The 25,742-nt window shown below is 50.6% G+C and overlaps 1 protein-coding gene and 1 long non-coding RNA gene across 6 annotated transcripts in view; one reads left to right on the top strand and one right to left on the bottom strand.

Moving 5' to 3' along the window:
- Positions 1-25,742, top strand: part of FAM208B (family with sequence similarity 208 member B) — a 48,488-nt gene that overhangs the window by 7,418 nt on the left and 15,328 nt on the right. For 4 of the 5 annotated variants that reach the window (XM_021384253.1, XM_021384255.1, XM_021384257.1 and 1 more), the window contains exons 2-20: positions 219-364; positions 1,541-1,636; positions 2,947-3,019; positions 4,137-4,228; positions 4,890-5,027; positions 5,126-5,250; positions 5,350-5,369; positions 5,475-5,574; positions 6,311-6,411; positions 7,398-7,501; positions 9,951-10,023; positions 10,138-10,212; positions 15,802-16,578; positions 17,022-17,258; positions 18,492-19,392; positions 19,839-20,343; positions 21,066-24,446; positions 24,906-25,031; positions 25,299-25,452. In XM_021384253.1, coding sequence (XP_021239928.1) covers positions 219-364; positions 1,541-1,636; positions 2,947-3,019; positions 4,137-4,228; positions 4,890-5,027; positions 5,126-5,250; positions 5,350-5,369; positions 5,475-5,574; positions 6,311-6,411; positions 7,398-7,501; positions 9,951-10,023; positions 10,138-10,212; positions 15,802-16,578; positions 17,022-17,258; positions 18,492-19,392; positions 19,839-20,343; positions 21,066-24,446; positions 24,906-25,031; positions 25,299-25,452 — 7,224 coding nt within the window. The remainder of the gene's footprint in view (positions 1-218; positions 365-1,540; positions 1,637-2,946; positions 3,020-4,136; positions 4,229-4,889; positions 5,028-5,125; positions 5,251-5,349; positions 5,370-5,474; positions 5,575-6,310; positions 6,412-7,397; positions 7,502-9,950; positions 10,024-10,137; positions 10,213-15,801; positions 16,579-17,021; positions 17,259-18,491; positions 19,393-19,838; positions 20,344-21,065; positions 24,447-24,905; positions 25,032-25,298; positions 25,453-25,742) is intronic. The other variant, XM_021384254.1, reaches the window with a different exon arrangement.
- On the bottom strand, positions 17,618-24,295 carry LOC110392218. Its single transcript, XR_002434255.1, has 3 exons — positions 24,166-24,295; positions 18,653-18,872; positions 17,618-17,916 (listed from the first exon to the last, which is right to left on the bottom strand). It is a non-coding gene; the product is annotated as an uncharacterized LOC110392218 (long non-coding RNA).

Below are 25,742 nucleotides of genomic sequence, written 5' to 3'. Positions count from 1 at the left end.
GTCTCCTTGGGAGCTGCAGGGCTGATAGATCGGCCCCATGGAGATGTGGGCTTGTTAAATGAGTCACCATCAGCTGCCACCCAGCTCTGCTGAGGCCCTGTACTGATATCTGGGAACGTCCAGAATTAATATTTGCACCTGCTTTTGGCTTTATTTCTTGGACTTGATGAGCTTAGAGGTCTTTTCCAAACGTAACGATCCTATGATTCTTTCACCAGGTTTACACCCAGAGTTCAAAGAGTCAAGTTCCCTGTTGCAGACAGCGGTTTCGGTGCTGCAGAGTTCCTACTTGGACTCGACATCTCAGGATGGTTTTTGGTACAGCCAAGCGATTCTGGTGGAAAATGATGTTTTTCTGAACGAGGTAAGGCCGTTGGGAGAGCAGGGTGCTGCTGAAAGCTCGGAAGAAGGGCGGTGTTTCTTACCTGCATGCACTGTAGAGCCCCATTTGCATCTCCCAGCTAAAGAGAGCCTTTTCTTTACTCTGTTCTTCTTCCTTCCCATTCTGATTAGGAACAAAAGGTCAATTCATCCAGCATTGCCAAGCATTCAGCAGGACTCCTGGAGCAGGCCTTCAGGCATGGGTTGAAATGCTGGTTTGATGCTTCGAAGAAGAGCTTTAATGGCTTTGCATGTCATGCATAGTTCTGCTGATTCACAGCTAGGCAGATGACCCGGTGGCATTTCTGCCCTCATGCCTTTGCTAACGCTAGGTTTAACCCCAAGTTTCCCCTTTTTCCAGCATTTATGAAACCACTTTTAAATACCTTCATCCCTATAGTTTTCTTTGTCATTGGCATGGAACGGGCTGTCTCCTCTGAGGGCTGGAGCTGGCTGGTCTCCTTGTTGTCATGAATTCAATAGAGCTTGGAGACCTTAGAATATCCCAAGTTGGAAGGGACTCGAAGATCGTTGAGTCCAACTCCTAGCTCCACGCAGGACCATCTAGGAGAGTCACTACAGAGCTGAATAAAACACAAGGCAGGCAGGAATTAAGTCATTTGATGATTTTCTTGTGAGTTCTAAAGTCAAAATAAGCCAAAGCAGTGATGAGACTATTGTTTTCTTATTTTAGAGCACCATTAAAAAAAAATCCCATCCTTCCATGTCTTCTTTGATTACAGTGCAAACACAGCATAGATGCAGTTCTCTACTGTCAGCACTGGGAACACATGTTGCTTTGTTAGACAAAAGAAATAGAGGTGACATAATCTGGCTGGAGCCAAACCCTCTGAGCTGTACTTGCACGATACATCTGCCCTCTAATCAAATAGTTTTGGCTTCCCTGGTCAGTGGAAAGGTGTCTCCAAGCATCCCCTCTTGTGTTGGTATCTGTCTGATGGCCACAGCTGGCCACTAAATGGGATCCTTATGGTGGGAGTGGTTTGTGGGTGCCTGAGCTGGACCAACATCACCCAGCTGATGTGACCACAGCTGGAGGGAGGTATGTGGGACACGCTGTCCTCACGTTCCCTGTACTGCTCAGCCATTGGTTCTGGTGCAAATGGACTGGAACAAAGTGTCCTTGTGTCTTCTGCAGCTCAAAGCTTTTGTCCAAGCAAAGGAAGCCGCCGGATACAGCCAAGAGGAGCTTGAGGAGACCTTTGCATTTCTCCTGTTTGACAACGAAGAAGAGGTAACCTCAAATGTTTGCTCATCTTAGAAGGTCGATGCCAAGTGCTGACACATGCGCTCCTTCCCAGCAAAGCCCAGCAGCTCTGTTGACAGAGCGTCCTGGCTCTTTGTACCCCACTTACCAGTGTAAGTTACTGCTGCATAAATAGTCCAAAGCAGATTCTGAAGGTAGCTCCTGGCAGGTTGTAGAGATGGATCCTAATTTGGGTTTCTGCCAGTTGGTTACTGTTTGAGGTCTCCTTTGCCCTCTGTAGAGAGCTGTAAGGAGTCTGCCTTTGTTCCAGTGGATTTACAGTCAAGTACAGGCAAGTGAAACCTTTCACGTACAATTAGAAGAGAAGAACATTTCTGTGACTGAAGACAGGATTTATCAGGTGGTTTTGAGCAAATCCCCTTGGTCTTGCCATCTGCATGGAGAGAGAGCCCGACTGCTTCTGGGAAATACTTTTCCTGCCCGTTTTTTCCTGAGGACGTGTTTGATTTTGTGTGAAGAGTATTTGCCTGTACAAGGAATGCTCAGGGAGTCCGGGGGGAATTCACTTGTAACGCGCTTTAATGATGCCATGGTAAATCTCTGTAGGGATAGTTCTGTTCAGAAGGAGAGTAGCCTGAATGCAGCTTAGTTCCATTCAATTTGGATCAAGCCACATCAAAATAAACCACGTGCAAACTGTTGATTGTAAAGGGACTGGGTACAGTTTAAGATTTGTTTTCATTTCTCACCCATATAGAGCTCCAATGGACTGTCACTCTTTGCTCGATTGACCTTTGGTCTTTGCATGCTTTGATGAATCCACTTTAAAAGTGGATTAAATCAATGCTGGTGGGGCACTCCCAAGGAAGTAATTGTGCCCCAGCAGGTGTGAGCATGGAGTAAAAGGTGTTATTTGCATTCATGCCAGCCCGTTGCAGTTATCTTGCAACAAATTTCCTGTGCAGATAAGGCTGGACTTTGCACTTCATGCTTGCGTTGGTTTCTGGAGGTGCTGGAATTTTTCCACACTTTCTAAAGATTTTTCCCTGCCCCGCAAATGTAGAAAATCCTTCTGTTTCCATGGAGCAGCAATCCTTTAGAAGTACAGCTCGTTGTTCAGCACCCGAAACAACAAATTTCCTTCTTGTTGACTTCAGCTGGTTTCGTAGCGTTCGTGCTGCAGGTGTTTTGGATCTGCAGTGATCTGTAATGGAATCACAGCACGTAAATGTTTGCCCGCTGCAAGTATTCTGCTGGCTGTTGCACAACAGATTTGGTCGCTGTGTCCTTTACCTTTGAAAAGCAGGCAGCAAAAGGAGCTGTTTCTTCTTGTGCAGGCAAAAGAGGTGTGTCAGACCGGCCTCCGCGTGAACAGCAGTTCCATTTCCATGCTTGGTGACCCAGCGAAAGGTAACGTTTCCATTCAGCTCCCTGCTCTGGGGGCATTGTTTCATTTAAAAGCACAAGCCCAGATAAACCCTTGGCATTGCCTTTCTATTTACTCAGTGAGAACTGCTCGTTTCTTCTGAGGTAAATTACACTTGTTTGGATCGAAGAAGCAGCAGGGTCTTCCTTCTACCCCCTCAACCAGATGAGGATGGGATTTATTCCCCAAGAAATGTATCATCTCTCCTCTGCAATTCAGACTTCTCCTTTGCTAATAACCACTCATGTCACCAACATGACTTTTTGGCAGCCCTCCACATGCTCTACAGAGTCCGCTCGCTGAGCTTTTTGCCAGCACTTCTGTTAATAACTAGAGCAGATTGTGACGTGCCAAAGCCCTTTACAGCCTGTGCCTGTTCCTTGCCCAGAGTCCTGAGGGCTCAAGGCACACGGTGCAGGACACATTACTCAAAGAAATCCTTCTGCCAGGAGCAGAATGTCTCCCAGTGCTTGTCCTGGAAGTCTTCACAAGCCAAGACACCTAATTATGGAATGGTCGATAGCAGTAAGTGCCAAACCAAGCAAGACTGGAAGTGGTTATTTATCTGTGCACATACCTTAGTCCTGATGGACTGAGGTGAACATTACAGCATGTCTCTTTGTAGTCCACCTGTGCCAAATCCCCATGTTTCCCCAGCATACTTCTCTACCCATCTTGTCTGCAGATACAGAGCAGGATTAAAGAACTAACGCTGCCACCCCATAGTAAATCTATGCGTGATATGCCACGTGCATATAGAAAACATGGGAATAAGTCCTGTCAGAATAGGCCTTGTCATAAGGTGAAAGGTTTACATTGGCAGCTGGGACACTGAAAGGCCATAAAGAGCCAGGGAAGGTGCCTGGTAGGGCCTGTGCCCCATGGGCAGCATCCCTGCAGCATGTGCTCCCCACATCCAAACACCACATTGCCATGGCACGACTCCAAACTGAGCAAAACTGACTTCCAGTCAGACCTGGCAGCCCTTTGTCACACCTTCCTGTAAGAGACCAGCCCTTACTTAATCCATTTTCATGCACTGTCATGTGCTGCAGGCAGAACAGACCATTCGTGTAATCTTGCTTTGCTTTGTTTTTGCAGGCGTGTATATTTCCAAGTATGCGGACTGCCTTCATCCAAGGCCTTGGTATCATGGAAAGTCGGGCTTTATTGTCATTTGTAAGCTAGTTAAGGTAAAATGCAAGTCTCCTTTTAAGTGAAATAGTTGTTGGAAATCACTGTACAGTGCAGGCAGTTTTTAAGGACGCACTTAATGCTTGTAAGTGTGATGAGGTAGGGTGTAAAATCAGCTCTGTTGAGAGCTGTTTGGAATTTTTGTCCATGGGATGTGACAGATTAGAACACAAGGCATCAGACTGCTTTTGGCTGATGGCTTGCAGGGATGCAGAGGACCTTCCACATTCCCCATAGTGTTTTTTCACTTCTTTCCTGGACTGTTTTGCATTTTTGGGTTCAAGGCAGAGGCCGTTCAGGCCACAGCTCCATTCTCTTCTTCCATGGGGCTGAGGCATGGCCCCTCTCTCCCTTTCCCTTGGGCTCGTGCTATGACAGCACATTGCTCCTGTTGTCTCTCCTTAGCACTTGTTTGTCTGCCATGACAAGCTCAGAGGAGTCAAAGCCCTCCTGTTCAGAAAGATTCAAATGCCTACAAACCCCTCACAGTGGGGAATATCTGGCTGCCAGCAGCAGTTTTCTTTGGGGGGAAAAAAAAGAGGGTTCAGGGATCTTTTAAAACGTATTTCTGCAAACACTTATGTGGGTTTTCATTTGTTGGGTTGTCTTTTTGTTTGTTTGTTTGTTTGTTTGATTTCTGGTTTTAATTTTCTTACCCAGGGGAAGGTCAAGGTGGTATCTGAGAATTACACGACCAGCTATACCTGCCCATCTCCTGGCTATGACTGCCACGTTGCCATGAGCAGGAACATCATCTCGTCAAAGAGCAGCCCCTGCCAAGCCTTTGAGCAGAACCAGGTATGGGTTTTTTGGGGCAGCAGGGTAACACAATGCTGGCTGAGGTGCCTGGCTCATTCCTCAACGTTTGTTTTCTTCCCTTTCCCTTCTCACCCCAGTACTATGTGTATGAAGTGTCCGACGGCAGCACCGCAGAGCGCCCCAGGCAGATCTGCCCATACATAGTCATCTCCTGCCAGTACAGGGAGCCAAAGGAAATGCCCATCTTGGCTAGAGAGAGCCTGTAAGCAGCTTGCTGGTATTCTGAAGTACTGGGTTGCTTGTGTGGGCTGTTTTCCCTTTCCCGTTGCTAAATATTCCTCTTTTTCTCCCTTTTCTCTAGACCCGAGCCTAACCACAAAGGTAAGAGCGTCTGGTCACTGTTGTTTTGTTTTGTTTTAATAAATGTATCTTTCTGTTTGCTCTCCTCTCTTCCTTTCCCTAAGACGTTCTTCCTTTTGCCTGTAGCACTGTACTGCCCGTGGAGGGGGCAGCTCTCCATCCAGGGCCAGCTCTTGTGCAACATTGCCCTAAGGACCCCGCACAGCTCCACGATTCCAGCACAGCTGTAAGTTGCTGTTTCCTCTTCTTTCTGCAGAGCGTGCAGCATTGCAGCCACTTTTTGCTGATGATTTTGGGATCGCCTTTGGGTTCTTAGCAGGCAGGTTGCCTTCCAGCAGCTGGGTATCCATGTGCCAGCAAAAGCCAATTTTGTGTCTCCTGCTTCATCCCTTCGTTGAGCAGCAACTTCTTGCAGCCACACCACCCACCAAAAATACAGGGGGAATTCTGAGTGTCAGGAAGGGGTGCTGGGCAGCCAGCAGTGTCACAATAGCAGCTGGGGGAGGACACAAGATCGGGCCCTGTGCTACAGCTGGAAACAGTTATATTTTGTCAGGGCTTTGTTAAGTTGACTGTTTTGGGATGTTTATGCTAAAGGACTAATTCCTGCGTGGGATTATTTTGCTTTGTGAGAAGTGGGCTTCCTGGCAGTGCAAATACAGTATTGAGTATTGAGGCAACTAACGTTCAAAAAAATGAAATACTAATTATCTTCAGTAGTCAGAGGCCAACCAGGAGGCAGCAACTTGAAACAGCCAGTAACAGAACCACCAGTGTCAGTGTTTGGAGGTGTTTTCAGACAGGATCCTCCAGCCAGCTAAGGGCTAAGCAACCTGCATCTCCAACTTCTCCAGAGCTGCTTTCTCAGGTTCTCAGTGATGGGGCAACATGGGATTTTTGCTGTGCCTAATCCTGAGAGCCTTTTATGCATGTTCTGACTCTCTGCTCCTTTCTCCCCATAGTCCTCACAACCTGGACATCAACCATGTCATGGGTTTGTCAGACTTGAAGAAAAAGCTTCCAGAAGCTGCTTTTGGGAAAAGAAATTACATTGAGAATGAAGGTGAGTGTAAAACCTGCCAGTGTGGTGCCTATAGTCAAGCACTTTGCTCTGCTTGGCACAGGGCACAGAAGGAGTTTGCCTGTACCTGCATCTTTGGGGTTCATGTGCTGTTTGCTTTTTGGGTTGGGGTTTTGATGATCCTGGCAGCTCTCAGCCCCAGGGTGTTGAGCTTCTGATGGCTCCAAGTGGCTGTGCACTGCAGAAAGCACACAGTTAATGACACAGGTACTGCAGGCTGCACACTGAGAGCTCTGGATGTGATTTGCAGAACATCCACGTGAATTTTTTGTGGAATCTTGCACCAAAATAAACCTAGGCTGCTGCAGAGCTTCCTCCATTGGGTGTATCACCCTTGCTGAGCCTGGTCATGGCACTCACAAGGCACCTTTGAGGTCTAGCACTCAGCTTACAGTGCAGATCTACACAGGACAGTGCCAGGACACGGGAGGAAGCAGAAATAGGGGAGGGCCCAGCAATGCTTGATTAAGGTGCCATGGAGCTACATTCTTAACTGTTGGTTGAGGAAAGAGAGGAAACACTCATTTGAACTGAAGAATTTTGCTACGAGATCCGTGAAGGAGTAAGGTGGGACTGAGAGCTTGCTTTTGTTAAACTCCCCTTGGGATGAGAGCGCAGATAGAATAAGGGTGCTCTGCAGCAGCACTTCAGAATGAGATATTTACCTCTGAAAGGCTTCCTGTACGTATTGAAGAACACAGCAACACCAGTTAAACTGTTTTGGTATCTACACAGATAAGACAGGAAACATCTCTGAACCATGAGATGAAGAGGAAACTCAGTATAACATAAATGTATAGACCAGCTTAGGAAATCTTGATCACGGCATTTTAAGAAAAAAACCAAACCCCCAAACCAGTATTGCCATTAATTTCACATCCATCCTCCTGCTATGGGAGCACTGTTTTGTTTGGAGTTGATACAAGAGGCACTACTTCAACGTCAAGTTCTCTCCCTTTTGTCTGCAGTTTGCTTTCAGGGCGTTTACTTCAGTCTGTACGAAGTGGAAATATCCAGTAAGGATCAACATAAAATGGATCAGTTATTAGAAAATCTAAGGAAAAGGGACTTGGTAAGTATTGTAAAACATTGTTGGGGGAGGAAAGTGAGCATGAATATACCAGCAGACCTCTTCTGTCGCTGTGTTTGAGTTGTCTTTGCATTGCCAATACCATACTGCAAGGGGATCTTATTTATTAGGAAAGCAGGAGCTAAGTCCCACAGTGCTAGGATGATAATTACAAAGCAAAAGACACAAGCAGTCACGTGCCTGCCTTTATCCTCCATGGCAGAAAAACAATCCCTGTTCAACTAGATACAGAGACACTGCTGAAGCATCACGGGCTTCTGAAGATGTTGAGATTTGTCTTTGCTTTAACAGACAATTTCCCCTCCATCGTTGCTAAGGGCTGCTTGGAAAGTGTTATCTGATAAGAGTTTTCCAGCACGCTAAGGTCCTTCTGTTCCCAGTGTGATCTTCATGTCTCCTTTTGACTTCAAGAGTGCAGCTGCATTGCAATTCCATCTGCTGGGCTTTGGGGTTGGGTTGGCTTTGGCTTTGCTGCTTCTGGTTGCTCAGTCACATCTGAAGCTTCCTGTAGGTTCAGGGTTGTAAATTGACAGCTACAAGCACACAGCTGGCTGTGCTCCCCTTGGTATAAGCACTCAAAGTCCATAACATATTGATAAGAGGCAATTTATGCCTCTTCTTCATGAGAAGAAAAAAAAGGGGATGGCATAGACAACGTCCCTTCACGTGATGGGAACCCTGAACTGTGCAACATCTGTGATTCTGGTATGGGCTGATTTTTGGGTGGCCCCAGTTGGACTCTATGATTCTTATGGGTCCCTTCCAACTTGGGATATTCTGTGATTGTGTTGGGTGGAGCTCTACTTGTGGCACAGACCCATTTGCACTGAAGTTCATCTGATGTTTGTCTATGCTGTTCCCATTTTCTTCTCACATTCTCACCCATAAGAGAGATGTTAATCTGCACGGAGACCCAAGTGCCTTTCTTAATGAGATCTGTAACGACCATTTGCTCTGGTGCATTATGTCTGCCATTGCTCAGGGTTATAAAGTGCATCCTGCCAAACCTCACAGAGCTGGGCTTTAGAGGAGCTGGGGGAGATGAGATAGTTTAAGTTGTGGCCATAAAGACTTTGGTATTGAAAGCCAAGGGGAACATTGTTTCCCTAAAGCTTCCCCACCTTCACCTCCCTGTCACACTGGATTAAACCATCTCCCATATTCCAGTGAGGAAACATTCACAGCCCACTCTTGTGCGTGCTGCTTCCTTCCCAGCGTGCTGTTGAATGGCCATGGGTCAATCTGCTTTGGCAGCAGCTCCTGGAAGCCCAGGTGAAAAATGCCCTCTGTTTCTTTCTCCTTTCCGTGGTTCATGGTCCCAGGCTTGCAAGTGAAAATGAAAGAGCGGCTGGGAAGAAGTGGGGTTGCACGAGGACAACTCTACACCTCTTGGTGCAGGGTGACCTCCCAGCTCCGTGTCAGGTGGCTGATGACGTGGAAATCACCCCATTGGTGAGAAACAACAGCTGTTTCATTGAACCAGCCGACTTCTTGGCTGTTTGTCTCTTCTCCTCTGCTGGCTGGAGACGGTCAAAGCAAGGGGCTACTGTTCTGAGTAGTGAATAATGCAGTGAAATTGTTCAGCCTTTCCAAAGTTGCTCCGTTGCCGCGGGGGAAGCGAGGGTTGGGCATGGGTCCAATCCTCTGCTATGTCTGAACGCGCTGAATGGGATCAGCGAGGATTCGCAGGGCGTTAGAAACCCTGGACTTCTTCATTGCCTGTGAGTTCCCTGAAAAGACATCTCTGCCCAGGAGAATGAGATCCGAGTGGGTGTCCCCGTGGAAGGAGAGGCAGCCCAAACCAAGCTCTGCCATGAGGCATCAGGCAACGCCCAGCTCCGAGGAAAACCTTCATAAGCACACGTGTATTTTTTTAGACATACCATCGTCCACTTCCTAGGCAGAGTCACAGCAGTCTCCTAGGCTCAGCAGATGTAATTTTCTTTGCTCCTTTGCTTTTTTTTTTTTGGTTTCTAAATACTGATGCTGCTAATAAGCAAGCTGCTTGGACAGAACTTCAGCTGGGCTTTTAGCCGGAGCCGTGGGTTGTGTTACCAGATGCTCGTGTCCAACTTTGCTTTCCCTTCTGGGAAAACCCTCCCCTTGTGCTGCTGAGAGTCCCAGAAACTTCTGAACTGAAGGGACTAAAATCATTAACCTTGTTTATTAATTGCAAACAGCTTGGCTAAGCTTATATCTCATTTTAAGTAACAGATGGAAGGACTTGGAGAAGAATAACAACCTTAAATGGAAGACTTTGGGTCCCAGTCACTCAAGTGGCATGGCAATGTCCTCAGCAGGGAATGAGCTGGTGGTGCTGGCACATGTTCACCAGCAATCAGGGCCTGCTGACATTCATGCTGTGATTTGAAGTATGCTTGGGGGGTGGGGGAGGGAGAGATTGCTCTAACTCTGTATTTGTTTGTTACAGGCAATCATCAAATATTTACAAGATCAAGGAGTTCTAATCCTCCTGACATCCTCCGCGTTGGCACGAGATGATGGTAATGCATGGAGACATAGAAACTAATGCTTGGGCTTGAATGACTTGCCCTGGTTTTGGAGACAGAGGATGGGAACCCTCAGTCTAACCAAAACCCTGTCACTTTATTTCACAGGATTCGACCCCAAGGAGCCTGTCAGCCTCCTGGCCCTGTTTCTGTTCTCCTCGTCCCGATCCGTGTGTCTGAGAGGTAGGAGGTTCCATTGCTGGTTTCAGATGCTACATTTTGGGTGCAGGATCCTCATCAGAAGGTCCTCACAGGCACATTCCTCTTGAAGAGCTGATTTCTCCGCTCAACACCACCTACAGCTTTAGTGCGAAGGGTGTTAAAAGAGGAGAGCTGAGTCCCATCTGCTTAGCTGTGCTGCTATCTAAACCAGGTCCCCACGTTTCAATCCTTCACCACACATCCTTGTCCCTTTACAGCAAGTCGATGTGTGTGAAAAAGAATTGCTTTTCTTCCTCTCAGTCCGTTTTCAGCAGCATCTGCTCTCTGCACTGACTTATGTGGTGCATGGGAGTCTGACTTACGTCCATAAAGGTGCTCTGGAGCTGTGCTCAGGGAGTAGAACATCACATGGCACTTGCACAGCCTGCACAGAACTCACGTAGTTTGGTAAGCAGCAGGAAAAAAGCCTGCCCTAAAAAAGAAGTAAATCGTTTTTCTGATGAGATATCAAGTGAAATGGGTTCTTCTGGCATGGGCAATCTCAAATTCTGTCAGTATCTATTGGCTTTATACTGAACTACACAGAAATGTTCACACTACAGTTTCCTCCTGCGGACTAAAAGAAAGATACAGCTCATCATTCCCTGGACAGCTTCATCTGTGCTCTTCTCACTTGGTGCATTTCACCAGAAATACCTCTGGCCCTGCAGATCCCCAAGCAGGATATTAACAGGGGCCTTTCACTCTGCCTAAATCCTGGCCTGCTTTTTGTTGAGTCACCCTAGGGACGAGCCAGGAGACCAGCACACACTGCTATTGCAGTTTGTGAGTGCGTGTGACAACTGGCATTGCCAGCAGGACTGTACGGGACATTGCTATCACCCTTGAAGATGAAATCAGCAGAAGAGCCAGCAGGACCTTCCTGCCCATCTGAGCACGGGCACCAAAAAGGTGTTTAACCTCCAGCTATAAACTTGAAGATCTGCCTACAGAATGGGCTTGCAGAGTCCGATGAAGACGTGATGGTAACTTGGCAACGAGGGATGCAGATTTGAAGCGTGTGCTCCTGGTGACTGTGTTAGTGTGGCAGCTTTTTCTTTTCCAGCTGTAAGAGAGAGATGTGCACACCCAGAGGTGGTAGCTCAAATTTTCAGGCCGGGACAGCCCTAAGGTCAGGAGGTTTCTGCTACAAAGCTTGAAGCAAGGGCATCAAGCTGGGTGAGGTGAAGGGGGAAAACGTGGAGACCAGGGGCTGCAGCAGACATTTCGGGCTGATGATGGAAGCATGGGCAGCCAGAGAGCAGGGAAGTGAAGAGGCAGGAGGAGAGGATTATGTTGAGCAAATGCTCCACGTTGTTACGTGACACGGTCTGAACGCTGATGGCTTCCAGATGTTTTCCCTCTGCTGCCAGTAAGACTCCTGCACGTGCTGTCCCATTTCTTCCTATGAACTGCATAACTCCAGCCAGCTGTGCCTGTCCTCTGGGACTGAGATTTTACTTTATGGCTTCTCCTCTCTATGAACGTCTGGGAGACAGAAAAGGATGGCAACTGAAGGTGGCAGGGGCAAAGAGAAAAAGGGAGTGAAGCACGCATTTAAAGTCGCTCGGCTCAAACTTGAAGCATGAATAACGTTTTCCATTTCAAAACCAGCAGCCTCTGAAGCTGTGTTCTTCCTGTCCAGACAGGAGGAATGTAGGGCAGCATAACACCCGCGGTGCAGACGTGCCGCCGTGTTCCCCAGCCAGGCTCGTGGGGATGCCTGGGCTTGCTGGTAACAAGGAGCAGCGTTGCCAGTGTGAGGCAGCAGCAAGGCCAGTAGGTGAAGAGAACCGTGCATCTCAGAGGGTGAGAGAAGCTCCAGCCTGCCCCAGGCGTGCCTGGATTTAGCCTTGCTGCGAGGGGAAGTGATGGGGAAGGATGGTGGGGCTGTCAGCTTGGCCCTGCGGCCAGAAGAAGCATGAGTTGGGTTTTAATATGCAGATGGGCCAAGCCTGCAAAGCATCGGACTGGCTGCAGTGTTGCAGTGGGTGAATCATAGAATCCTTAAGAGTTGGAAGGGACCTCTGAAGGCCATCTCGTCCAACTCCCCTGCAACAAACAGGGACACCACAGCTAGATCAGGTTGCTCAGGGCCTGATCCAGCCTCACCTTGAAAGTCTCTTGGGATGGGGCATCAACCACATCACTGGGCAGCCTCTTCCAGTGCCTCACCACCCTCACTGTAAAAGATTTTTTCCTCGTATCTAACCTGAATCTGCCCTCTTTGAGCTTGAAGCCATTTCCCCTTGTTCTGTCACCACAGATCCTGCTAAAGAGTCTGTCCCCTTCTTTCCTGTAGCTCCCCTTTAGATACTGACAGGCTGCTCTCAGGTCACCTTGGAGCCTTCTCTTCTCCAGGCTGCACAGCCTCAGCTCTCTCAGCCTGTCCTCGTAGGAGAGCTGTTCCATTCTGTGGAATGTTTTTGTGGCCCTGCTCTGGATGTGCTCCACCAGGCCCATGTTTCTCCTGAGCCGAGGACTCCACATCTGGACGCAGTGCTCCAGGTGAGGCCTCATCAGCACAGAGCAGAGGGGCAGGATCACCTCCCTCACCCAGCTGGCCACGTTTCTTTTGATTCAGCCCAGGATACAGTTGGCTTTCTGGGCTGTGAGGGCTCATTGCTGGCTCATATCCAGCTTCCCATGCACTGGTACCCCCGGGTCTTTTTCATGTATTAGTAATGGGGGTTGCCTCAAGCCAGGTGCAAGATGTTGCATATGGATTTGTTGAACATCATAAGGTTCACCTGGGCCCACTGCTCAAGCCTGTCTGGGTCTCTCTGGATGGCATCCCATCCCTCTGGTGTGTCACCTCACCCCACAGCTTGGTGTCACCAGCAAACTTGCTGAGGGTGCACTCAACCCCACTGTCAACGTCACTGATGAAGATATTAAAGAGTATCGGTCCCCAGCACCAACCCCTGGGAACACCGCTCGTCACCAATCTCCATCCAGACGTGGAGCCATTGACCACCACTCTCTGGACTCAATCCTGCAGCCAGTTCTTCATTCATCAAACAGTCCACCCATGAAATCCATACCTTTCCAAGGTACCGTGTCCAAGGCCTTACTGAAGTCGAGATAGATGACATCAGTGGCTCTTCCCTTGTCTATTGATGCAGTTTCACCATCATAGAAGGCCACTAGCTGGATTTGCCCTTGGTGAAGCCACGCTGGTTCTCCCATATCATCTCCCTGCCTTCCATGTGTCTTAGCATCGCTTCCAGGAGGATCTGCTCCATGATCCTCCCCAGCACAGAGGTGAGGCTGACAGATCAGTAGTTCCCAGGGTAATCCTTTTTACCCTTCTTAAAAACGGGTGTGATGTTGCCTTTTTTCCAGTCACCAGGGACTTCACCTGATTGCCACGACTTTTCAAATACCATTGAGAGTGGCTTGGTGACTACGTTTCCCTCAGAACTCCAAGATGCATCTCATCGGGACCCGTAGGCTTGTGGATGTTCAGGTTCCTTAGGTGGTCATGAACCTGATCTTTGCTCACAGTGGGAGGGACGTTGCTTCCCCGATCCCCTCCCACCAAACCAAATGTTGGAGGGCTGTGTGGTGAGCAGTTATCAGAGAAGACCAAGGCAAAAAAGTTAAGTACCTCAGCCTTCTCCTTGTCTGTTGTTACCAGCCTGCCTATGTCACTTACTAGGGGGGTTATGTCCTCCTAGACTTTCCCTTTCTGGTTGAAGTATCTGTAGAAGCTCTTCTTGTTCTTTTTGGCATCCCTAGCCAGGTTCAGTTCAAGCTGGGCCTTGGCTTTCCTGGCCCCATCCCTATTCAGCCTAGCCCCTTCCTTATACTCTTCCCACAATACCTGTCCCTGTTTCCACTGCCTGTGCATTTTCTTCTTGCTCTTCAGTTTGACCAGCAGATCTCAGTTCAGCCACGCTGGTCTCTTGGTTTCCTTTTCTGACTTGTTACACCTGGGGATGGAGAGCTCTTGTGCCCTGGGGAAAGCCTCCCTAAAGATGTGCCAGCTCTGCTCTGCACTCCTGCCCATGAGTTGTTTCCCAGGTGTTTTGTTGACTAACTCCGTGAAGAGCTGGAAGTTAGCTTTCCTAAAGTTTAGCATCCTGATTTTACTCTTCACCTGTCTTAAGCATGAACTCGACCACAGCAGGCTCTTCACATTCTGTTGCTTTCTTGATGTAGATAGCAACACGCCCTCCCCTCCTTCCTCACCTGTCCCTTCTGAGCTGCCTGTAGCCATCAGTAGCCACACTCCAGTCGTGGGAATCATCCCACCAGGTTTCAGTGATGGCAACTGTGTTGTGGTTTTCCAGTAGCACAGTAGCTCCCAGCTCCTCCTGTTTGTTTCCCAAGCTGCGTGCATTGCTGTAGGGGCACTTCAGCTGAGCATCTGGCCTTGTCACCTCCTTAAAGGATAACTCCTTAATTCCTTTTAGGTACTTCCCTTATTTTTTCCCATTGCCTTCTCCCGTTGCCCCAGCAGCCGCTGGTTTTGTATGTGCTTCAGTGTTGCCAGCACCTCTCGAGGCAGCAGGTCCTTCAAGGCCCCTGCAAGCACCCAGTCCCTCTAATACAGTTATGCCTTACCATGGGAAGGCTCACTATCCTCCCCGTCCCCCTTCAGACCTAGTTTAAAACCCTCTCAATGAGCCCTGCTAGCTTTTCCCCAAGGACCCTTCTCCCCCTTTGAGGAAGGCAAACCCCATCTGGTGCCCACAAACCCGGTACCATGTGGGCTAATTGGGTGTCAAAAAAAAAACCCAAAGTTCTGGTGATGGCAGCAGCCACGAAGCCAGGTATTTAAAGCAAACCCTTGATTTGCTTCTATGTCCTTACCCAGTAGAGGAAGCAAAGATGATCTGCGCATTCAGTTCCTTCAGCCATCATCTCAAGGTCCTGAAGTCCCTTTTGATGGCCCTTGACCCATGTGTAGGTGCTTCATCTTTCCCTGTATGGAAAAGCAGTAAGGGGTTGTGGTCTGATGGCCGAGCCCCAGGAAGACAGCAGACATCTCTGAGAAGAGAGTTCAGTTCCCTGTAGGGAGGAATCACCTACAACCAATACTCATCTCATTCAGTGAAGTAGTCTTGGTGTTGGGGGAAGGCTTTTCCTGGTTTGGTTTGGTGAGCGTGGCTGGACTGAGTGGGCTGTTGTCATATCCCACATCCAGGGCCTCATACCTGTTGTAGAGAGGCACCTGGGGGGGGGGGTGGAGCAGGCAAGGAGGGTTTTTGTTTCATTATTTTCAGAGCTCTGAGTGTCCTAAATGTTAGACTTCCCAAAATTGCTGGAGTAAGGGGATGAGATTGCTGTGTGTGACCCTGCAGAAGGGAGCTCGTGGGCACACCAGGGGTCTTTCACCTTCAGTTTATCTGCTTTTACTCCCACGTGCCATTCTTTTTTTTACTTGCAGCAGTTACAAGCACCCACTGAACCAGGACATCGCTCCTGGGGCAAGCTTTGTGTAGGTTGGCTTTGGGGACTTGCTCGTGCCTTTCATGTTCTCATATCACATAATGGTAAGGTGACTTGGGGAACGTAATCCTTTATTAATACAAGTAAAATTCTTTTCTTTTTTTTTTTTTCTAGTGGAAGGGCATCATCCAAAACGTGAAAGGAAAGCTAGTGACATCTCTTTGAAAATAGCCTCCGTTTTGCCCGGCCTTCGCTATGCTTTGCAGAAAGCCACCAATTCCTCGTGGGGGGACGCGCTCGGTACCAACGTGTGCATCAAACAGCACTTCCAGGAATATGCAAAGCTTGAACAAAACACACAGCAAGCCTCCAGCCAAAACACCGAAGCTCCCAGTTCTTCTTGCCTGTCACCAGCCAAGGACGAAGCTATTAAGTCCTGCACAAGACACTCCTTGCAGCCTTTCTCCCAGCTGCAGCATTACCTCTCCAATCCCAGCAGCTACACTCTGGAAATGTCGGCTGCCTTAGGATGCTTGGCTGGTGCTGCTCAGTCTCTTTGCTGCAACTCAGAGACCTCTCGTAAAGCGGACTTCTCTTTAGCTGTACCACCAAACCCTATCCCTCCGGACGTAAAAGGTGGAAAGTCAAAGGCTGCTGCGGGGCTGGACCAGAGCAAAGGGCCCACGAAAGATATTAGTCCATCCAGCAAGCTGTGGGTGAAGCAGAACAAGAGGAAATCCAGCGGAACCGCTGTGACAAGCACCAGGAAGAAATGGTCGCCCCTCAAGATGCAAATACATCCCGTGGGGGACAGCAGTAGGAAAAGGAAAGCGACCAAGAAGAAAGTCAACCTCACGTTCTCTTTCCCTAAAAAAACAGGGCTTGCGGCCAACTCCAACGAGCCCATGCTTAAATTAGCCCATTTACAGTTTCCTCACAGAAGGAAAAGAGGTAAGTGCTGTATAACTGGGGCTGACTTCCTCCTATTTCTCTGGGGTATCCAGCTTGGATAGTGAGGCTTTATTAGGAGCCGTGTCTCCTCGTGTTCCTACTCAGAGCTGATGGATCTGGAATAAGTCCTTGCATGCCTCTTGGAGAGGTGAGTACCCTCAGGGTATGCCAGAGAGGAACTAGAGTGTCTTAATTCCCAGTGATCACCTATTCTAGCTCAGAAGAGCAGGTTTCCAATGAGCTAAAGAAGCGATGCCTAATTTTAATAAGTGCTTGCTGACTGTTTGCATCGGTATCACATCTGATCAGATGCACAAATCAAGCTGCTGAAGACAATCCTGCTGCTGCCGATCGCTTCTAAAGCCGCCCTTCCACATTCTTCAAGTGAACATTTTGTAATTATTGCTTTCTAACAGCAGTGCCCTCCCTTTTCCCTGTCCCAGGTGCAGAGGTGCTGTCTGCAGAATTTGTGCACAAAACACAGTCTGAACCTGTCCAGAAGAAAACCTCAGCTCCCAGCAGTTCTGGCTCGGAAACAAAGAGACCAAAGATGCTGAAGAATTCGGATGTGAAAAAGATTCCTGTTACTGAAACCATCGCAAAGCCAGCGAAGAGTAAGGTGATAAAAAGCGTGGCTAACAGGCCAGCAAAACCACACCCCAAAAAGCCAGCAGAAAGCGGTAAGAATGCTGCTCCTTGTGGAAAATATTTACTTTAAACACAGAGCCATCCAACATCACTGTCAGGTCGTGAGCAGGCGGTTGTAACAGCGCATTCAGCAGCTGCCAAAGGGCTGAGGGGCTGGATTGGGGTCCGCTCTGTTACACTGCAAAACCAGAGTGGGACTGTTAAACCTTTTGCAGACAGACTGCAGTGGATTTAGGAGGCAGCGTGGATAGTCCCAGAGTGCAGTCTGCAGGTGCTGGCTGGGAGTCTGCTTTTAAACCGAGAGCCGGTCTTACGCTGCCAAAATAAATGATGGAAGAGGAGAGAGACTTTCGGCTAATTTGTCATGTTCTCTCACACTCGCACTTTGATGTCTTTTCAGATCTGTCTCTGGTCTTTATTTTTCCTCTTCGTGGAGGCTTTCAAGACTGGTTTTGCCACTTGGGCTCAGTTTATCCAATTTTCTCGGTCTGTTATTGCCACATGCTGTTAGACTTCCTGATACGTGGCAGTTTTCCTCGGTTGTGCTGTCACGTGGAGGTTCCTGGAGCAGTTCTAGCCAGTGCTCTTGCATGGGCAGGGTGTAGGGTGGATCCTGCTGTTGAGTTTCGTTCATTCAGAGGGGTCTGCCCACGTCACTGTGTGTAACTCATGCCGGCTGAACATGAGAGTCTGCCAAAAATGCAAAATAAAGAATGCTTAGCAGTAAGAAACGCTCAATTTATGCATCCCACTATGCATTTCCCAAGGAAATTACACATAACACATAAGACTCTAGCGCAGTTCTCATTTAATAAGGTTTTGCATGGAGATATTTTGCTTCGTTTTTGAGTAGAAGGCATTAACCTTGTACATGGGCTTAGAGCCACGATGAGGAGCGTTCTTAAATACTGAATGTTACACGAACCCGTTCTTGCTGCACCCAAACTACCCTATGCACAGAGGCCAAGGGAAGTTTTCTTACCCCTGGATCCCATGCCGTTGATTTCTGAGAATTACCCACTTCCTGAAGTCAGGATCCCCACTCTGGATCCTTCTGCAGTACCCATGCATACCATGGAGGTTTTGGGGGGTTTTATGAATGTGCAAAGCTCGTGTTGGAGAAGCATCCTTTTCCTGACAAACAGGTCCTTAATGTGGAGATATTGGAGAGGTGCTGCCTGCCACCGTATCTATCTAAATGCCATTCATTTTGAACCCCCTCTCTGTGACCTCCAATTACTCTCTTTGTTTTTTTTTTAACGCAGAGTGGAAGGATCCATTCTCCATCCTCCCAAGCGAAGTTTCTCCCCAAAGCCACGCAGCAGACAGCCAGACGGGTGAGATTTACCCCGGTGGTGTCCCTGGCCACGGTTTCAGTATGAAGGGGAATGACTACGAGTCCCATGCCTTGAACTTGCTGGCAGACCTGGCTCTGGGTTCCTGTATTCCTCCCTTCCTTCCCGTGGACGGCGGGATGATCGCTTTGTCCTGCAGCTCATCCACTGACTCTGCCAAGGAGCAGCAGAGTCATCGCAAGCACAAGTCCTCGCGCAGTGCTTCCGACCACGAATACCACAGGGTAGACAAGCTTGCAAAGGCAGCTGTCTCATCAAGTAAAGCATCTCCAAACCAGAAGCTTCCCCCTGCTGGAAAAACAGAATTAAAAGACTCAACCTTTATTCCTGGAGAGAAAAGCCTTGGGATTTCCAGCAAGGACAGCCAACAAACATGCGTGCTACCTCCAAGGGAGACCACGCAGGAGGCCGCCGAGGTGAACAAACACTCCTTCATCTCCTCCGAGCACTCCTACGCCTCGCTGATGCCTGAGCACTCAAAGAAACACAGAAGTGTCCCCTACCCTGGGTCAGCGCTGTCCAGAAATGGGACCAGGAGCTCCCGAGCAGGACCCCTGGTTGGGAAGGTCCTACCCTTCCGCCACCAGAACAGCACCCGCCTGCAGTGCCCCTTTGAGGCCGCGCAGGCAAGGCCCAGGAGCAGCCTGCTGCCCCCGAGGCTGAAGGAGGACTTTGCCAAGTCCCACACGGTCAGCCACTGCGGTGAGTCCATGAAGGTGACGTGCCAGTGGGAGGCAGAGTACCTCTTCCATTTGGACAGCAGGTACACCAATGACGCCTTGGAAAAAACAGTCATCCGCGCCCTGCACGGGTAAGTCAGCCTGGAAGGCCATCTGCAGGGGACATCTCTTGCTAGAGCACTCTGGGAATGGGTTTTCTATCCTTTTTTTTTGCTTTGCTTTGCATGGTGATTGCCCTTTTCTCCGTGCTGAGACGCCCCATTTTGTTGTGTCGAAGCTCTGTGCCTCTGCAGATAGAATCGGTTCCTCGAGCTGTGCACGTAAGCTCCTGTTTGCAGCTGTGAGTTTCTCTTACTTTCAAGTTGGAAACCACATAAAGTGATGCAGCTGAGCATTTGCAGCCCCCCCTGTGCTGGGGCTTAGCACTGGAGATGAGTTATCTTAGTCAAGCAGGGGGACGAGGAGGGCGTGTGGGCATCTGTGTTCGTTGCAGGGGTGTTGGACTTGATGACCTTCAAGAGGCCCCTCCAACTGAAATGATCCCATGATTTCAGGCTGTGTTTGCTTTCTCTTCCAGGCCCTGGGACTCAGATCTACCCGACGACGTGGAAGAGATGAAGCTGATACTTCACATGTGGGTAGCTCTGTTCTACAGCAAGCCCAGCAAGCTCCTGAGCAGCACGAGGAAGGTGGTGGAGCACAGCAACCCTAAGAAATACGTCTCATTAAACAGCACCGGCGACTTTTTTGAGCTGAGCGATGACAGCGATGGCGGCTTTGAGTTGGAGACGTGCCCTGTGGATTCTCGATCAGACCCCGACCAGACTCCTAGCAGCTCTCTGGATCCCAGCACGTGCAGCCAGGACTGTTTCCACCCAGAGGAGAGCCCTGCAGACTCTCAGACTGATGCCAATGGGACTCCTGGTGTTGTGGATAGTACGGTATCGTCCTCTTCAGGGGAGGAGGAGCCTTCCTCCACGAGCTCAGAGAGCCCTTCCCTCACTGAACATGCTGACCAGAGCAACCTGGCTGGGAAATACGGGACTGAGGAGCATGTGCGTGATGTCTCAACTGTCACTGCAGTAAGAGCTTGGGGTGTGGGCTTGCAGGGCACACAATGCATTTTGTGCTTGTGCGAGTAGGTTCTTGAGAGAGGAATGGAGCAGATGTGCCTGTGAGCTCTCTTGGAGCGAGGTATTTGGGGTCCCCAAAGCAGGAATCCCGAAGAATTAGAGCAAGTAAATATCCGTTTTCTCGGGGCCACACAAACACAAGCATCTTCTCTCCAGGGTCTGAGCAAACCCTCAGTCACTGGGCTTCTCCAGACCCTGGAGAGAAGACTGCAGAGCAAACAGACCCTCAGTCACTGGAGATCCAGCATGGCTCAATTTTTTTATCAGTCTCTATTAGCAGGTCTCAAATCTACTCTTAAATGAGGGAGAAGGAAAACCACAACTACCCCAAGACGGGGTTTCAAAAGCCTGCCTATCTCCTCTGGGCATTTACCAGTCTGTTGTTGATCTTTATTGGGATCTCTGCACAATTTGGTCTGTCTTTAAGCCTCTTCACCATATAAACAAGATAGAAAGGTTCAAAGCCTTTCCCTGGCTCTCTGTGGGCATGGCAGTGACTCCTGTGGGGTAAAGATTCAACCTGGACTTACTTGAGAAACAGACTTATCTCCACAGATGCCATTGGGGTGGTTGTACTGACAAAGTCTGAGCTTTTAAAGTATCAATGTCCTCATGCATGGGCTGTCTCAGTTCCTGTCTTGAAGATTAACCTCTGGGTTGTGTCGTTTCAGGTGGAACCACCCAAGGAGGAACTGATGGATGCAAGGGTGACCCCCAGCCCTTCTGCTGAGCTTGGTGATGCTGGTGAGCCCCAAGCTGTGCTGAGCAGGGAAAACCCACACAGCCAAACCCTGAATTTCAGCCCAGCTCCCCAAGATGATGCCATATGCACTCAGCATGGAGGTGGAGAGCAGCCTGAGAGCAGGTGGGCAGCGTGGTCAGGGGGTGGCCCCATTCCTCCCAAAGAAAGCGGAAGCATGGAGGATGCTGGGCACGGCACGGACAGCAGCTGGGCCACCAGCAATGGACCACAACGTTCCTGTGATTCGACGCCCTCAGAAGCAAGTTTCAAAACTCACTCAAACCCCACTGGACTTCGGGAAGAAGAGAGGGAATCGCAAGACCCTATAGGACATACAGGAAAAGAGGAGGAAGAGGTGGAGGAGGGAAAAAGAGAGAAAGAGGACTCTGAAAACGAAAGCGCGATCACAAGACCGGTTGGCTTAGCGTTTTCAGAAAGAGGTGACGTAGAGCTGGTGAATTCAGCACCTCCAAAGGACTTTGGCATTCCTGGAGATGGCCCCGTGCCCATCCCCACTGCCTCTGTGTTGCCCTGCGAGAATGAATCAATGCCAGCGTTGTCAGGTGGGACTGGGACTGGACCTCAAGGAGTTCCTGGTGACACTGCCCTCAACCTGGGCGCACTGCAAGAGCCCTGGGGGACTGTGGCCACCCCAAGTCCAGAGACAAATGGTGTTGGCTTGGCACACGCAGGGGGTCCTGTGTCAGCACTGCCATTGTCCCCCGATCTGAGCCTGGTCCGTGGGATTACCACTACGAGCAGCTGCCCATCTGCCAGCGGGATGCTCAGGGAAGGTCTGGAGCAGAAAGATGAGGATCGTGCGCCCTCTGCAGAAACATGGGCGCTTGCTGGGAACAAAGCTGCCTGCACAGCTGGCCCCGAGTCACTGCACGGCCAGGGACCATTCCTAACCCTGTCCCCTGACTCCAGCTCTGTCTGCTTTGATGGAGGAACAGGTGTGGGGGCTGCTCCGGAGGACCGGGTGGCCACGGCACTCCTCCAGACTCCACCCAGGAGTGGTCCAGGAGGGAGCCTTTCCCCAAGGTGTGGAGGTGATGCTAGTGCTGAGCTCACATTGCCGAGCACCGGTGAGTCACACCAAGACCAGAAGGAGGTTTTGGAGGAAGGACAGTGTGGCAGTCCTTATGCCGACCACATAAATGTGCTGGATGAGCCCTCGGGGGCATGTGATGGCCAGGGCTTTGCCTTCAGCTGTGCAGCCTGGGCAGGGGGCTCTGGCACTGAAGTGAGCACTGATGTGCACCTCGGTGCAGAGAAGCCCCCTAAAAGCGATGAAGTGGACACAGCTGAGGCACCACAGGAGCTGAAGACCTCTCTTTGTGACCTGTTAGAATCAGATTCTTCCTCCTGGATGAGAGAGGGGGAGTCTGCAGGTGATATACCACCTCTCACTGTGGCCCAGCACCAGCAGAGCTCTCCAGACAGCCCATCCCTACCTTCCCCCCATCAAGACCCTTCTCCCCACGGTACAGCTGCAGAACTCCATTGCTGCTTATTGGAGCGAAGTGAGCAGGAACCAGACCTGTGCCCACATGGAAAGCCCTGCAAGAAAGCGGCTGCTACAGGGCTGAGTGTAGCTCCTGAGAACCCAGCACTGGATGGCTCCTTGAAGCCTGGATGTGCAGAAGGAGTGAAGAAGGACTTGGGGCTGTGCCATGCAGAGCCTGCAGAGAGCTCTCCCCTGCGTTTGCTCACACCTGGAGAACCAGGATCGAGGCCTTGTTCTCCGCATGGCCACGAGACTGAGCCAGACCCAGTCTTTGGCATGGACCCCAAACTGAGTCCAACTCGTGCTCCAGATTCTGCCCCGAGCTGTGGCTGCATGGGACAGCTGCCACCAGATGCCAACCACAGGTGTGCCTGCCCCGGGAGCCCTGAGGAGTGCGAGGGAGGAAGCAGCATCGCTCCTGCCAGCCCCGCATCATTTGGAGCAGGGCAGTTGTTCATGCCCACGGGAAACCCTAGCTCCTTGTGTAGCCAGGGTGAGCCCGCTGCATTGGCCGATCCGCACTGTGTTGACGCAGAGTTGGAAGAGGGAGAAATCCCTGTTCTCCCAATCCCAGCGTCGCTGCTCTGTGCAGACTCTGGAGAGAGCTTAGGGCTTAGCGACACTGGGGACATTTTGGACGCTCTCCTGAAGGCAAAACGCTTCCCCAGCACAGGAAAAGACGTGGGTTTGAGCTCAGAAGATCCATCCTACAGGTCCTCCTCCAGCGACTCAGACTGGGAGAAACACTTGGGACGCACTGCCCACCCCCTTCTTTCACCCAGGGGTTGCCACTGCTTGAGGTCCGTGGGTGCCGCAAGGACCGACTGCGATTCCTCATCCTCCGTGAGCTCGGGGTGCTCGGAGGGATGCAGCGAGGAGTGGGGATCCCCGAGGGCTGAGGAGGGCTGCTGGTGGCCCGCTGGCTCATGGAATGCCAGCAGCAGGCACGTGCCGCCGTACGTCAATATCACGGACAGCCGGGGGATCTCCAGGGATTACCTGAACTTCACGGTCACCACAAAATGCCTGGGCAGGATGGGAAGCTCGCAGCCTTCGGGCAGACCCAGCACCGGTACGGGGCAGGCTCATTCGCTGGAGTCACCGATGGGGACGTGGAAGGGTTTTGAGGAAATCACCCAGCACACTTTGGACATGGAGCACCTCCGTTTCCATTTTAAGCTAAAACAGATCCTGAGGAGTGGGACGCCACCCCTTTCTACCTCCTGTAGCATTTTTCCTAGAGACTGCTCTCCCCAGGCATCGTCTGTGCGAGGAGCCCCTGCCCCTCACTCCCTGCGGAGCAGGAGCCCTTTGCAGGTGACGATCCTGCCCTCGGACACGTGGCCGCGTGGCCTCAGGACCCACCAGCGTCGCAGCCACCACAGGGACCCGTCCCATTGCCCCCCGTCATGGGACACCCGCTGGTGGCAGAGGAGCAGAGCCAGCTCCCCAAACCAGGGCTGCGCGGCTCCTTTCCATCTCAACAAGCTCAAATATGAGAATGAACTGAAGGACTCACGTGGGGACATCTCGGTGATCCTCGACGAGTACGCGGAGTTCAATAGGGTGATGCTGAGCAGGCTCGACACGGGGGGTGAGGGCAGAGGGAAGGGTTTGGCTCACGGGGAGGCCACCAGCGTGTCCCCCCCCAGGAGGACAGCTGCCTTCCAGGACGTGATCGCGGAGCTGTGCAGCACGCTGCAGTTCCGCCTGCGCAGCGTGGCCGAGGAGGCGTGCAGGCAGCCCGGGATGTTCTACCTGGTGGAGACGGGAGAGGAACCCTTCTTTGCAAGAGTGAAGGTAACGACTGGACGGGGGTGGGAGGCTTTGGGCTCAGAGCCAAGGGCAGCGGGAGAATCACAGAAGCACTGAGGTTGGAAAAAGACCTCAAGGATCAAGACCGACATCAGCCCATCATCACCGTGCCCACTAAAGCGTGTCCCTAAAGAGAATCATAGAATCATCGAGGTTGGAAAAGACCTCTAAGATCATCCAGTCCAACCCCAACCCATCCCCACCATGTCCACTAACTGTGTCCCCATGTGCCACGTCTCCACGTTCCTTGAACACCTCCAGGGACAGTGACTCCACCACCTCCCTGGGCAGCCTGTTCCAATGCCTCACCACTCTTTCTAAGAAACTTTTCCTAATATTCAGCCTGAGAAGTCCTCATCCTCTGCAATCGGGAACCATCACAGCTGGCTCTTGCACGGTTGTGAAGATATTTCTTCAACAAATACATAACAATTTCTCCTTCAGGCATTGCTGAAGAAAGATGGCCACGTGGAGATCGAACCTCTGAGCTTCTGCAAAACGAAACACCGGGACACCAAGTGGCTGCTCGTCGTCATCAGGAACGAGGACATCTCCTCACACATCCACAAGGTAAGGGCTGAGGCTTGGAGCTGCCCAACACCAATGAGCCCAAATGGAATTACTTAGGGGAACAGAGCGCTTCAGATGGGCTTTGGCTCGTGGGCTGCAGGGAATACGCAGCAGATTGATCTGCCCATAGCTCCCCACGTCGTCCATGGTTTTAGAGCTGGGCTGTGGAGACGTGAGCATCGGGGTGGTGCAGACAGAGGTTGAGGTGGGCTCTCATGTTCTCTTGGACCGTCAGCTGTTTTCACAAATGCGTTCTGCCCTGAGCAGGTCCCCTGTTTGCTGAGGCTGAAGCACTGTCCCAACGTGGTGTTTGCCGGAGTGGACAGCCCCGAAGACATAACGGGTCAGACGTACCAGGAGCTGTTCCACACCGGTGGCTTCGTGGTGTCGGACGATGAGGTGCTGGAAACGGTGACGTTGGGTGAGTCCCTCTTGCTTGGATGCAGGGTCAGCTCCTGGCTCCACCTGCTCATTTACCAACATTTGCTTCCACAAACTTACTGTGGGGCATCCTCTTCTACTACTTCAAGGAGCAATTTTTGCCCTCTGATCGGTGTTTGAGACCCTGTCTGGATCAATGGGTCCATATCGCAGCTCCCCAAAATATCTAAGTACTGGAGCAAGTGCAGCAGAGGCCACCAAAACCATCCCACCTCAGCGTGGCAAAGCCCTGAGCGACCCACAGTGCCCAGCTTCCAGCAGGACCCCTGC

The sequence above is a fragment of the Numida meleagris genome, chromosome 1, assembly GCF_002078875.1.
Source record: "Numida meleagris isolate 19003 breed g44 Domestic line chromosome 1, NumMel1.0, whole genome shotgun sequence".
NCBI classification, from domain to species: Eukaryota; Metazoa; Chordata; class Aves; order Galliformes; family Numididae; genus Numida; species Numida meleagris.
The sequence above is the reverse complement of the archived record's forward strand: the minus strand, read 5'-3'. Positions and strand labels throughout refer to the sequence as shown.